General features: G+C 35.0%; 1 protein-coding gene across 7 annotated transcripts in view; it reads right to left on the reverse strand.

The window, feature by feature from the left end:
- Window positions 1-13,350, reverse strand: part of GRIA2 (glutamate receptor, ionotropic, AMPA 2) — a 94,679-nt gene that overhangs the window by 8,243 nt on the left and 73,086 nt on the right. For all 7 annotated transcript variants that reach the window (XR_001412245.1, XR_001412244.1, XR_001412247.1 and 4 more), the window contains exon 12: window positions 9,895-10,093. Coding sequence is in view for 4 of the 7 variants with exons in the window: in XM_014943670.1 (XP_014799156.1) it covers window positions 9,895-10,093 (199 nt within the window). In the remaining 3 variants the exon portion in view is untranslated. The remainder of the gene's footprint in view (window positions 1-9,894; window positions 10,094-13,350) is intronic.

Consider the following 13,350-nt stretch of genomic DNA (forward strand, 5'->3'; position numbering starts at 1 on the left):
AGTGCACAGCTGTCTGTCATCTCCTCTCTGAGTCCTGCTGCCGTGACTCACTTCCCTGCAAGAGGAGCTACCAGTGCTTAGCTCTGCAGGGTGCTCAATCTCCTCCTTCCTTAGCCCACTCAGGCTTGGACTCAGTAACCTCATATGAAGGAGCTCAACCTTCCCAGAATTCACATTCTCTAAACTTACTCCCTAATTAAACCTAGATTCTCCATCCCATTCCTACAAACATCAACATTCATTTAGCAGTGTACGTCCAACTTGCTGCATGGAACTTACCGCTATGAACTAAGCAAGGGGCTTCAAGCTTCCAATAGTCTTATAAAAATCATTACAGTGATACTTCATAAATTACCATAGGTTTGCTTTATAAAAGGGGGAAACTCAAAGTTAGTTTAGAGCTGTGTTAAATGGTTCAGTTCAACCAAAGCAGACACTATACATCCAGATGCCCATCGCTATAACTTTCATTAGAAGGCATTTGGATCCCATGTTGAAGAAGAGCTTATGCTGGCACTTAAAACATTATTTTCTTCTTGTACAAACATTCAAATACTATATAAATAAACATTCTTTATTCTGTATTAAATGGTTCAGTTCAACCAAAGCAGACACTATACATCCAGATGCCCATCGCTATAACTTTCATTAGAAGGCATTTGGATCCCATGTTGAAGAAGAGCTTATGCTGGCACTTAAAACATTATTTTCTTCTTGTACAAACATTCAAATACTATATAAATAAACATTCTTTATTCCCATTAGATAACTGTCATGAACAGGTTCACAAACTGACTTAACTGCCTGCCTTTCTTGCTCCATTGTTTCCTGGTTGATTAAAACGAGCTTTTACAGGTTTTAGAATACACCAAGTAGTAAAGTTTGTTCCGCCTTTGTCATTCAACTTCAGAAAAACACAGCTCCTCATTTCCCACTGTCACTTCACAAAAACCTGATCACAACAGGTAAGTGAGAAGGATGAGGGAAATCCCATGACAGGCTGAGGGGCTGGTGCTGGACGGTTCAATGGGAAAAGGAACAGATTTCCCAAATGGTCAAGTGTTAAGAAGAAACCTCCCACTAGATGGCTCACAGGGTTCTTGCCATATAAATGAACTTAGGAATACCTGACCCAGCAACCATGGAAATGAGAACCTGTAATGAAAAACATCACTAGAAAATAACACTCAGAATTTGCCATAATCGCAGAGTCTTCTGCAGCCATGAACACTGAAAAACATCATGCTGGAATTCATACAGCTCAGAGTCCTGATGCCTACCGAGTGCTTTACCTTTCTAGGGTCATAAAAAAGAAGAGGAACGAACCACTAGCTAGGGCATAGTTGTGACTTCTAAGGTTTTTGTTTATATTGCTACACATTATATTTAATAATACATTCTGTTTTCAAAACTGTGTCATTTTATTTCCTTCATTTTGTTTTCAGAATGTCTTTTATTTGAAAGGTAGAGCTAAAGGATGTAAAAAAGGGCAGTGTTAAGAGACCTTCACGCAGCATTCTGCGCGCGCACACACACTCATTAAAGCCAGCATTATCTGATACCTCAAAAAAAGCACGTACACTTGTCCTAATTCAAATACATCATGAAAAATAAAAGCACAGTACATTTTATTTAAATTTGGCCAGTGCTATAGTTGACCATATATTTTATTCCTATGCAAATAATCTTCTCAATCTCCTTAAACTGCACTTGGAAAACCATGCTGTCATCAGCAAGAGTGGACTAAATCATGAGGAAACACAATTCTTGTGACTGCAGGATGCCCTGTGTGCATGTTGGGCTTTCACGTCTCTCTCGTGTCTTCTTTAATGGCACCAAAAGCCTAAAAGCACAGCAGTGCTCCATAAACACCACCACAACTTTCTATCATGTGATCCAAATGACAGAACCATTGTAGATTGCTGTATTATTTGACTACAAGAATGCAAGAATATTTACATAATCTGCGCTGCTCTTAATTACTGTAGCTGATTGCCACTGCAAGGTGACACTCCAGCACGTATATGAAATGTTAAAAGCTAATTATAACTTTGGTATTACAATCAACACGAACATGACAGTACAAGACCCTAACATTCACAATGAACATTTTCTCTCCCATTATTTACCACTTCTGTGAAAATACAGTAACTGATACAAAAATGCCCCAGGACCTAATGCCTTTTTTTTGTTGTTTTTTAATATATCATGTTTCACTGGGCATTTTGACTAGCAAAATTATTATTATTGTTAAAAAGTACACATCCCATTTAAATGTAAAATACTGCCTTCATTAAGAAACTCATTAGGAAATTAAATTATGCAAAGCATTATGAAATTAATTAACTGTATTTTGTGGGTCATCAGATAACTTTTCCATTTTGTCATTCAAAGAACTATTCTTAAAATTGGGGTGCTGTAATTAGTATGTCATTGACAGAAATAGTTCCTCAGACTACCAACATTCTACTAGATGATGATCTTGTACGGCAGGAGCAGAACTTTAATTCTCAAATATGGTTTGTGTAACCATCCTGTTGACCCTCCACACTGAATAAAAGGACAGGAACTGGTATCGACATCAGCAGCTAGAAAGTCTAACAACAAATCTACTGTGCCAATTTACACAGTAAATCAATTATTGATACAACCAAAAAACATAGAAAAGAACAAAAGTAGTTTTTCAGCCTCTTTAAGTTGCTCAAGATTAAGTACTTTAAAATATTAAAATTTGTTTGTACTGGGTGAATACTTGAGGTGAATGAAAAGTTCAAATACATGGAAGATCTAAATTTTGTAATATATTGATAATTTTATTCAGTACTGGTAAAAATTCGTTACGTGTTCTCAAGATGAAGTTTTATGGCTTTCCAGTTTCCAATTGAGCTACTTAAAATATATTTAATAAATTTGGTCTTATTAATAAAAACTGTAAAACATTCTACCCCAAGAACTTATTTCTCAAAAGCCTACTTTAAATAATTTTCTCCAAGAATGTGAGACAAGGACTTTACGTAGTCATCATATTCTTCATGTGATTTAAAGAGTTAAGCATTCAGGAAGGCTTGTCTTACAAAAGGATGTTGGTGTTAAAGTTTCAAGACCATTTAATAGCTGTTAAAATACTCACTGAAAGGAATCCTCCTCTGAGACTGATTAATTTCAATCTCAACAGAATTGAAATTCCTCCCCATCATTCAGCATATCCATAAAATCAAAGCCAACCATTTCAATCTCCTTTCATGAAAAACGCAGATAAATGTCACACAAACTGATTTCCACAATGATGACCTAAATTCATCTGTTCTTTTTGAAGTGCTGGTAACAAGGAAAATATGCTGTCCGCTCCTAGAACTACCTTTACTGTAATAAAAGCCCTGACAGAGGGACAGCTGTACTACAGTCATGTTGCAGTATCTACTATTACAGCTTTGCTACATCACTGTAATACAAACACAGATTTGTAAGTAGGATCTTGATTTGATCAGGGGAAACCCGATAACATAAAGGAAATGGTATGTCGTATAAACTGAACTGAAAAAAAGAGCAAACAGCGGCAGATTTTTGAACCTCATGGGTGAAAAAAGAATGGAGAAAGGAAAGTACGTCTGCTGTGGGGTGGGAAGAAATGCAGAGAACAAAGACAATCTACACATAGGACCATAATCTAAATGTATACTTTAGCTTTGTTTTTGATGAGAAAGGAAATTGGGATATCAAAACACATTAGGCCAGACAATGGGAAACTATTTATTTGTTATATATGATAAGTGGAATGTTCTGAGCACTAGAATGATAGAAATGAAATGAAACTTTCCAGATGAAAAGCATGGACCAGCACTTTGGGACCAATAAGAAAATCTGCAATAAAATTGAAGACCTTCAGTTGATAAAAACAGAAGAGAAGAAATGCAAATCTATCATTATGATAAAAATGATTACCAGAAAACAGTGTGATACAATTGGGAGAAAGTTATTTCCAGAAAAGGCAGAGAAGTATTTGTTTTTGTGCTAAGTACTGCTGAGACCTCAGATAGCATTGAGATGATCGGGGACCAAAATGCCTTGCTTGGAAATCAAAAATAAATACAGTTTTGTTGATATGAGATGAAAGCTCAGGGAAAAAACCCTTACTTGGTCTGTATTAATGCATCAGAGAGAAGTAAAAAAATTTACATAATAATTATTAATGTACTGTGATAATTGAGGATAAACTAAACGTAAATACATTTAGGCTGGAAAATAAAATAATGTTTCTAACCATAACAAATGTGGTTTTATGGTATGATCTGCCCCCAGAAGCAGTGCAAACAGAACTTATACTTATTTATACTTATTTTAGAGTGCATCAGTTTATAAAATAAATTACACAACACTGGAGAATCTTCAAACCATACTGCTGCAAATTCACTTTTGCCCAGCACAAAATCACCTAATACAGAGAATGCTTTGATTAGAACATCTAAGAAAACTTGATGAAAACTTGAAAAAGAACATCAGGGAATAGTATGTTTCTTTTATCAGACAGAATTTGTCCTTACAAAAAAAGGAAGGAAAATTCTATTAGAAAGGAATATATTTTATTTTTAATAAGTATTATGCAAATACTGATTTGAAATTAAGCTGAGTAATATATATAACAAGGTCTCTGAAGCACCACAGTGTTTTGGTCACTAGGCTCACTGAGGTGTCTGCAAAAGACATTAGGATATTGGGTAATGCAGAGGGATTAAAAAATGAAGTCTGAAAAATAACAAAGAGATGGTTTGAGGAAGAAAAGGATGTGTTGATTACTGCATTCTTTCTTTTAAAACTACTTTCACAATGGCCTAAATCAATCATTTTTTGTGTTGCCCAGATGCAAAGACCTCAAAAAACAAGAAAACAACTGAAAATTAATAACTTGAACCCTCTAGACCACAAAAAAATATAACCATATCTCCATTAATATGCTATTGGATACAAAGGGTGGTCTTTCCATTATCTCAGTGCTGAGATCTACCTCTCCTCTGTATTTCAGCTACGTACCTTCTTTTTCTGTTAAACTTAAGAAGCCAAACTCTAATCGTATCTCCTCCACAGAGTCATGAAATGCCTTGCCTCTCAAGGAACTAAGTCCATGGTAAAAGTTACAGAAGATTTCATAACTGGTTGTTTTGTCTCCTTCACCTCTCAAAGACTTCTGTGGAGCTAGTCAAAATTTAACTCTGGAAGCATATGTTCTATAGGTCTTCTACATCTCAAACTTCAAAAGTTGAGGCAGAGGCACAATTCATAATTTTTTATCTCAATTCCATTTAAAAAATCATGAGTGTTTCTTCTCTTCTCACTGGTTTTAGAGATTTCCTGTGGGGTTTTTATAGAAGCTTGCATGTCTTGATGGGTATTAAAGGCAGACTGAGGTTCACAGACAGACTGCTGTAAGCTTTCTCTCTTTTTTTTGCATAACCTCTTGTAATAAAGTTATCAATTTAAATACCTTTATAAGTTAAAAAAATATTTCAAAGTACTCATAAATCTAGAGGTACTGGACCTTGTTGAAGATCTTCAGAAAATACAATATTACTAATCTTCAGGCCAAATTTTCTTTGCCTCCCAACAGACAACTCTTTCGCTAAAGAAGCGACTCAAAGGGTCTTGTCAGTTGTTCTTATGTTTGTTGGTGGCTTTTCGCTACAGAAGAGGACATCTTTATAAGACAGCGAGAACTACCATCCTTCTGGCATTTTTCCCATGCCCAACTTTTCATTCTGAAACTCTTGTCTCTTAAACAACAGTAAGTAACTCTTGCATAGTCTTTGCAATCAAAGCTAAAGAATACTTCTTTGTTATGGAGCAGTTGTACGTGCTTTTACTTTGGCAGACGATCTGCTCTTAAAGGCAACCAAAACAGATTGGTCTGTCAATGACACACTGTTGGTTCAAAAATAGGCAGATATAAAAAGATTTAAAGTAAATCTAATGCAGAAATAGAGAATGTAAATTAGTCTGATTATTTCTCTGCTCGTCACTTTTTCTTTTTGAGATGCTTTCTTACCTTATACATGGGACTAGTTTCAATTCATCTTTCAAAGTGGAAAGAAAGGTAGCATGATAGATTTCATTTGTCTTTCAGGTTCGTACATATTTTTGATGAGTAGAGCTAGGCATACAGCAAAAACATGATGAAAGTTTAAAAATAATTAGCCTTTGTTCTCTTTGTATCACTTTGATATTAATTTTGAATATGCCTTCAAGCAGGTGGAAAGCATGGAAACGTTCCAGTGTTAAGCTTGCATACTTACACTTTACTTCATTCTTCCAGTGCCATAGCCCATGAAAGTAAGCAAGGCAACTTCAGGGGTTAACACATATAGACAATACTTTAAAATTAATTTCTGCAGTCTTAGGTGAGCAGTAGCCTGTCTTCTTGGGTTAGTGACTTTGTTTTCCCTTCAAAGTTCACCAATGTGTCTTGGCTAATGCATACATCAACTGCATTTACAGCAGCTGCTGAGAAATCAATGAAGGTGAAAATACTGTGTGACTGTGGATAGTGTGAACAGTACGTACCGGAGTGATGAAATTCCACTGCCCCACCATTTACTGTTCCATCAAGTAGTATCTGCCATCTGACAATTATAGAGATGATATGTCTGTATAAGATCAACCGCAACGAATCCCGGATCTCCCAAGCTGTGCTTGCAGTCCTATTCACATTCTCACCACAACTTGCTACTGATTTGAGAAAAACAACACACTTCTGGAAAACCACAGCCACACATATTTTCTTCAATGTTTTGCCCATGACTTCAGGCTGTAAATCCAAGAGAAAATGCTACAGCAATACACTCTATATCTTCATTTAGCTTTCAGTTGCACTAAGAACTCTAAAAGCACTATCCCTAAGAGAAAGGCACCAGTAAGTATCAAAAGAGGTAAGTAGCCCAACTCAGTGGAACAGAACTCTGAAAATTTTGACCATACTCACATTTCTCCTAGTAGCAGCTATGACATTTTCTTAGGAAAACTACTACGCATTCTGGTATTTACAAACATATAATCAAGAGACCTGACAGATCTGCCATTGAAGAAAATATGTATATCTATAACATTATTACTAAGAAGTAATAGTTTCCTGCTGATGTTTACTGCTCAGCAAAGCTCTGTCATTACTTTTTTCTTTTTCTAAATACTGTTAAATCCATTATTTCTGCACTGATATCTTCTATGCAGGTTGTACCAAGCTTCTGATTGTCATCTTAAAGCAGCACTAGGAACACTACAGTACAATACCTTGCCTTTTCATCCCTTTTCCTCAGTTATGTTTCTGGATTCAATGCCAAATGATGCTCTACTCACTGTTGGCAAGAATACCTCCTACTAGTCTGTACCACTTCTAAAGCTAGGGAGGTAGCTAAAACAGGGGAAAGTGCAAAGACAATAAATACCTCTTTTGCCTTGAGTGCCAAGGCTGTTATCTCCAAGTCAGGTGACATGGACTAGCTTGCACACCTACTCTCCCACTGTCTGTAGGGCGTGTGGTAAGCCACTATCCTTCCTCCACCTGGGTTTTTCTAACCTGTATCTGAATTACTCCATTCACCATGGTAGCCACTGGAGTCAGCCACAGCCATTGCAGACCTCAACTAGTATGTACCTACCGCAGGTGGTTGAAACACTAGAATCCTAAAACAAAACAGAGAACAAACTAATGTGACTCCCTGACATACCTAAAAGACTCGAACCCACCTCTTTCAATTAACATTGCATACATATATTCCGCTATTCAGGATAGGATTTTTCAAATACCTGCCACCATCTAGCTTATTGTTGACAATTCCTTTTTGAAAAATGCTGAGAAACATCTCTTTCACTTGTGTAAAGTATTATCAGAAAACATGTTTAAGTAGCAAAGAAAATTCAGTTTACTGTTCTTATCCTCAGTATACAACAATCCCTACTTTTGTGCTGTTCCAGGAATTAGGGCTCTACTAATGAAAATTCAGATTCAGTATACACTCCATCAATAGAAAACAAACTTGCAAATAATGCAACTTCTTGAAGAGAAAACAGACTGTGGAAAAAAAAAACCTAATTTTTTTTTTTTTTTTTTTATTTAATGAAAGGGACAGAGAAAAACCCCTCCCTCCATTATTTTAAAAAAAAAACCTAATTTTTTTTTTTTTTTTTTTAATTCATGACAGTGACAGAGAAAAAGCCCGTCCATTTCAGCTTTCTGTTAGAAAAATATTCAAAATGTTTCCAACTGTTGAAAGAATTTGAGTCCTAATTTCAGGTCATATAAAAATCACATATCCACTCCAATCCAGTCACAGAAATGCTCTGGGTGAATTTTTAGTCTCCTTAGTGCTAGAGACTAGCATTACGTTCCTAAAACTTGAATTTCTAGAAAGAAATTCTGATAGCTATTATTTCTTGAAAAATAACGGGGCAAGTTTAAGTGATTTTCTGTAAGTAGTAGATAGAGCCATCAGGCTAAAAAGTTGCATTACACGAAATGCACCAACTTGTATGTGATAGAAATTGCTGAGAAGAAATTTCCAGAGATTATTATAGCCTTGTTTCTGCAGAGTCAAATAAAAAGGTGCAGAATATGCCCAAGTTACTAATGTTTAGGTAATCACCAGCAATACTAGTATACAGTTTATAAGTGTCATTTGAAAGATGTATATATTTGCTAGGAAAACAAAAACTAGATACTGATGCATGCACATACAAACATTTTTTGTTTTAAAGGAAAACTTAAAAATCTCTAAAGAGAAACTTTTCAAAAGAACTGACCTGACCTACTGTTAGTCCACATTCAACCTCCAGTATGGCCATGATCTAAAAGGTTCATGCTCACAAAGCCAGAAACATGTGCTCGTATGATTCTGAACACTTCTAAACACTCTTAGCACAAACCTGATCTCATTTTTACTATCTTACACACCGTATGTTACCAGTTAAGTATGCATTTACTGAATCCAGTGAAAACCATAATCCAGCAGTTACTACTCTAACTATACAGTACATAAAAATATTTGTTAGAACTTGTTTCATTTCACTTTCATGGCAGGCTATGTTTGAAATGTAAATGTATTCTTTATAACTTTTTTAAATTACTTTTTGTTTTAACCTAACATCATCATCATCCATTGAAAAAAACATGAGAACGACACACATTTGTAGCACTTCAGATCCACTTCCATCTTACAGGGAGAGACACCCAGAGCACACAGACAGGGCAAAACAGTCCCAGTATTTTTCCCAGCAGCCCTAGGGTCTCATCTGCTGGATGGATTTCACCTTGTTAGCTGGTGTCTCAAGGGCACCCTGAGACTCACACATTGTAAGTCTCATGCATTTTTATAAACCGAAATACCCAGAAGTAGAAGATGAGGAATGACAGGCTTCCAAGGCATTACTATAATGCAAATACAAATAGTAACTGTCTTCAAAAGCAGGCATGGATTTACTACTGCAGCTAACAGTTGTATCCCATTCACCATCTGCAAACTTGAAAAATCACGTGGAATACTTATTAGAGCATGACTGTGCACCTTCCTATGTCCCCTCCTCACTGTGAGACTACCTAAAATACAGCACAGCTGTTAAATAGCCTTACAGCTTAGATAAAGACATCGACTCCCTTATTTTTTACTTTACAGTGGAGTGTTTTTTAGGTAATTCCTTGCAGTCACTTTTGCTTTGCATATTTATAACATGACCCTTATACTTATATATAGATAATATAATGACAATGAATAAACAAAACCACTTATACTTGCAAGTTAGGATGCACGTGTCACATTTTTACAGCAACCTTTTATTAAGCCCAGGGAAAACACATTTACATGAGAAAAGACCTATTTAAAACAAAATAGAAATCTATAAAGTAGAAATTCTTACCCTAAAAAACTCTTTAGTGGAGCCAGAATCTAATGTCCCATAAGCAATTTCTGTTTGCTTGGAAAGATCCTCTGCACTTTCAATGGGAGACACCATCCTCTCAACGGTCAGGAAGGCAGCTAAGTTAGCCGTGTAGGATGAGATTATGATGAGGGTAAAGAACCACCACACACCTCCAACAATGCGCCCAGACAGGGATCTAATAACAAGTATGAAATGGATTTGTAAAGTGAAATGAAAGTCCTAAAAAGGAATACACGTTATCACTTTTATGCAAATGATGCAGTATATTTTAGGGAAGCATTTCAGGCTATCTCATAGTGCAACTCTGCATACTAATCAGACAGGAAATCGTGGCATCCTCCACTAAATCTGGATTTTGCCGAAATCAGGACTCCAGAGTTTATTTTATGGAGAATTTAGTGATCTAGTTCTTCAAAGTTATGAACACCCTGAAAGGAAACTGCTCCCGTCATAATGTGCTATATTTAACACATAAGCTTGTTGTTGCCTCTGAAGTGAATTTGTGTGACATTATGAAGAGGATCAAACAAAATCAGTGAAGCAGTGCTTTCAGATAAACCAGTATGCCCTTAAAAATTAAGTGCCTTGCTTATTTTCCTAAGGCATTTGGAAAAAGACTGTTTTCCACAAAAAAAATGGGTTATATTGCTGTAGACAATCTATACCGAGAAACAAATAGCATTATTTGCAGTAAAAAATGGCCCCGGGAATATCCATAAACTAAAAAGGCACACAACTTTCCAAAGAAACAAGCATTTAACAGACTACGGACTGAACATAAAACAATCAGTGATAATACAGAAAAACGGTGAAGAAAGTATATTTTTAAATAATAGTAATCTGAAGTTTTTAACTGCAGCAGGTGGGCTCTTAGGGATCTTTGTTTTGCTTCTCCTGCTCAAGAAGAGAGAAAAAAAGAGAACTCAAGAAAATATATAAAACAGCACAGAGCACACAACTAGAGAAATTCAATTATTTTCTATACTAGAAAATGAATAGAAGAGAATTATTGATATTGCCATAATTGTCAAACTTGACATTTTCTTAACGATCCTTTAAGCTTTGAAATTACTTACTACTTTGTTTCCAAACGAGACATTATAGGAAGGAATACATAATCTTTGGAGATGTGCTTAATTATCTGGCATGTAGTTGAAAGTCTAGTACTAATGTGCTGCAGTAGTTTAGGTACGTCTTGATGTGATTTCTATATCTATTAAGTAAACAAATTACAAATCACTCACCCAGCCTACTGTCCTGTGAATGAGATTTTAATCCTGACAAAATACTTATACAGATAGATATAACTATATATATAAATGTTTAAACATGGTCTTTATGTAAAGCTGATTTATTAAACTGGGAACAAAAATAAATAGAGCCAATTCTGGACAAATTATTTTTACTAAGTGCTATTGTATAAAATCACTGTGATAATTCAGATATTAAAAGATTTAATCCACGTCACAAGAGACTCACTAATTTACTACATGAAAGTCCAGTCAGATAAGGTTCATTGTTAAAAAGGACCATAGAAAAGAGGTTATCATAAACTAACTAATAAACTAATAAACTAAGATGCATTCTGGAAAAAAAAATTCTGTCACCTTTAAAAAAATATTGCAGACTTGTTTTGAGATGGAGGTAATCTGAGTATAAAATAATTCTACAATTAAAATATTCAATTATATAAGAAATATATATTTGCAAGGCAAGATCTCTGACAATGTGTATTTACTGACAGCTGATTTTATGGTACTTTATATTGTATTGATGACACCTACTACAAATGATAATCAACTAACTAATAAACTAATAAACTAAGATGCATTCTGGAAACGTGATTTCTGTCACCTTTGAAAAAATATTGCAGACTTGTTTTGAGATGGAGGTAATCTGAGTATAAAATAATTCTACAATTAAAATATTCAATTATATAAGAAATATATATTTGCAAGGCAAGATCTCTGACAATGTGTATTTACTGACAGCTGATTTTATGGTACTTTATATTGTATTGATGACACCTACTACAAATGATAATCTGCAAAAGGCCAAGATCTCTCAGTTGGTTGCCACCAACTTTGCAAAAAAAGAATAAGCTCAATGCCATTTCAGATATTATGCTCCCACATAACATTTTATAAGTAAAATTTTTTTGGGCGTCATTTTTATTCAAAATTTTCCCAAAAGGTTTGTCCCAGTTAAATAAATAATTTATTTTCTTATGTACATCTTGAAAAGTTTCTAAAGATTGAAAATTATATGCTAGTCTGAACCCATACTTTACAAGCACCTCACTCATCAGATCATTAAATATTAAAATAACCATTTCTGTGCACAATTACCTAAATTTGTGCACTACATTTTATACTTACAACGGTATTTTATGGCAGTACTAAGAATACACTCACATCCCAAAAAAGATGAGGATAACTTTGCTGTAAGTTATCATTATCTTTAATATATCATTCTATTCTATTCTACTCTATTGTTTCTGTGCTACCCACGATGGCAACATGGAGACTGCTACCGCAGACCAGTTTCCAGGTGGCTCAGTCTTACTCAGCACCACCTTTTTTTTCCGAAGTCAGAAAGCTCTAGTTACTTGTCCACTCTAAAATTCTTACACTGGTTGTCATTTTACTAGAAAAAGAATAGTAGTAATAATGTAAAATTTAACTTCCCAAAGATATTTTGCTGATGCCTGAAGATACTCCTTTTCATATCTATTTTGATTCATTTGCAGGGAGTTCAAATGCCATAGTGATAGTTTTAGTGCAAGAACAAAAATAACTAAGGTGGTTTTAGCCCTTTTCTATGTTAAACAGGTAGTATATAAACTAACCACTTTCCTCAAAAATATGTTTGCAATGAAATAAAGTTCACTTCACTGAATCTTGAATCTCAAAAATTGAGTTTCATACACATTTTATGATGACCATTTACTATCATTATTCTTACATCACCTTTTAAAAGTTATCAAACCATGCACAACAACTGTCATGCTTAAATAGCCAGTAAAATAATAACAACAAAAAAAATCATTATTCTACTATGGCCTTGATTCAATAAAAATAATTTTGTATCTAATAGGGGACTTTGCAGACAACTCAACCTGTGAAGTGTGTAATCGATACAAAGACATCACAGGACTGAAATTAACACGCCTTCTCATGACCTGAAACAATTTGCTCTCTCTTCACTGCCTTGTTTCTTGTCTACAATTCTTATTGTGTTATATGCCAAATTCATCACATCTTTCATCGTAAAGGTGCATATCTCAGTGTGATATGCCAGCCTTTACAGAGAAATGATAAAGTTCTCACACAATAAATGCTCTGCTATTTCTGCAGTAGAACAACTTAAAAAGCTGCTGTTGCCTTTTGGGATGCATGACTTGTATCTAAGAAGTGCTCCCTTGGTGTGATT

This window comes from Calidris pugnax, unplaced genomic scaffold (assembly GCF_001431845.1).
Source record: "Calidris pugnax isolate Ruff unplaced genomic scaffold, ASM143184v1 scaffold15, whole genome shotgun sequence".
NCBI lineage: Eukaryota > Metazoa > Chordata > Aves > Charadriiformes > Scolopacidae > Calidris > Calidris pugnax.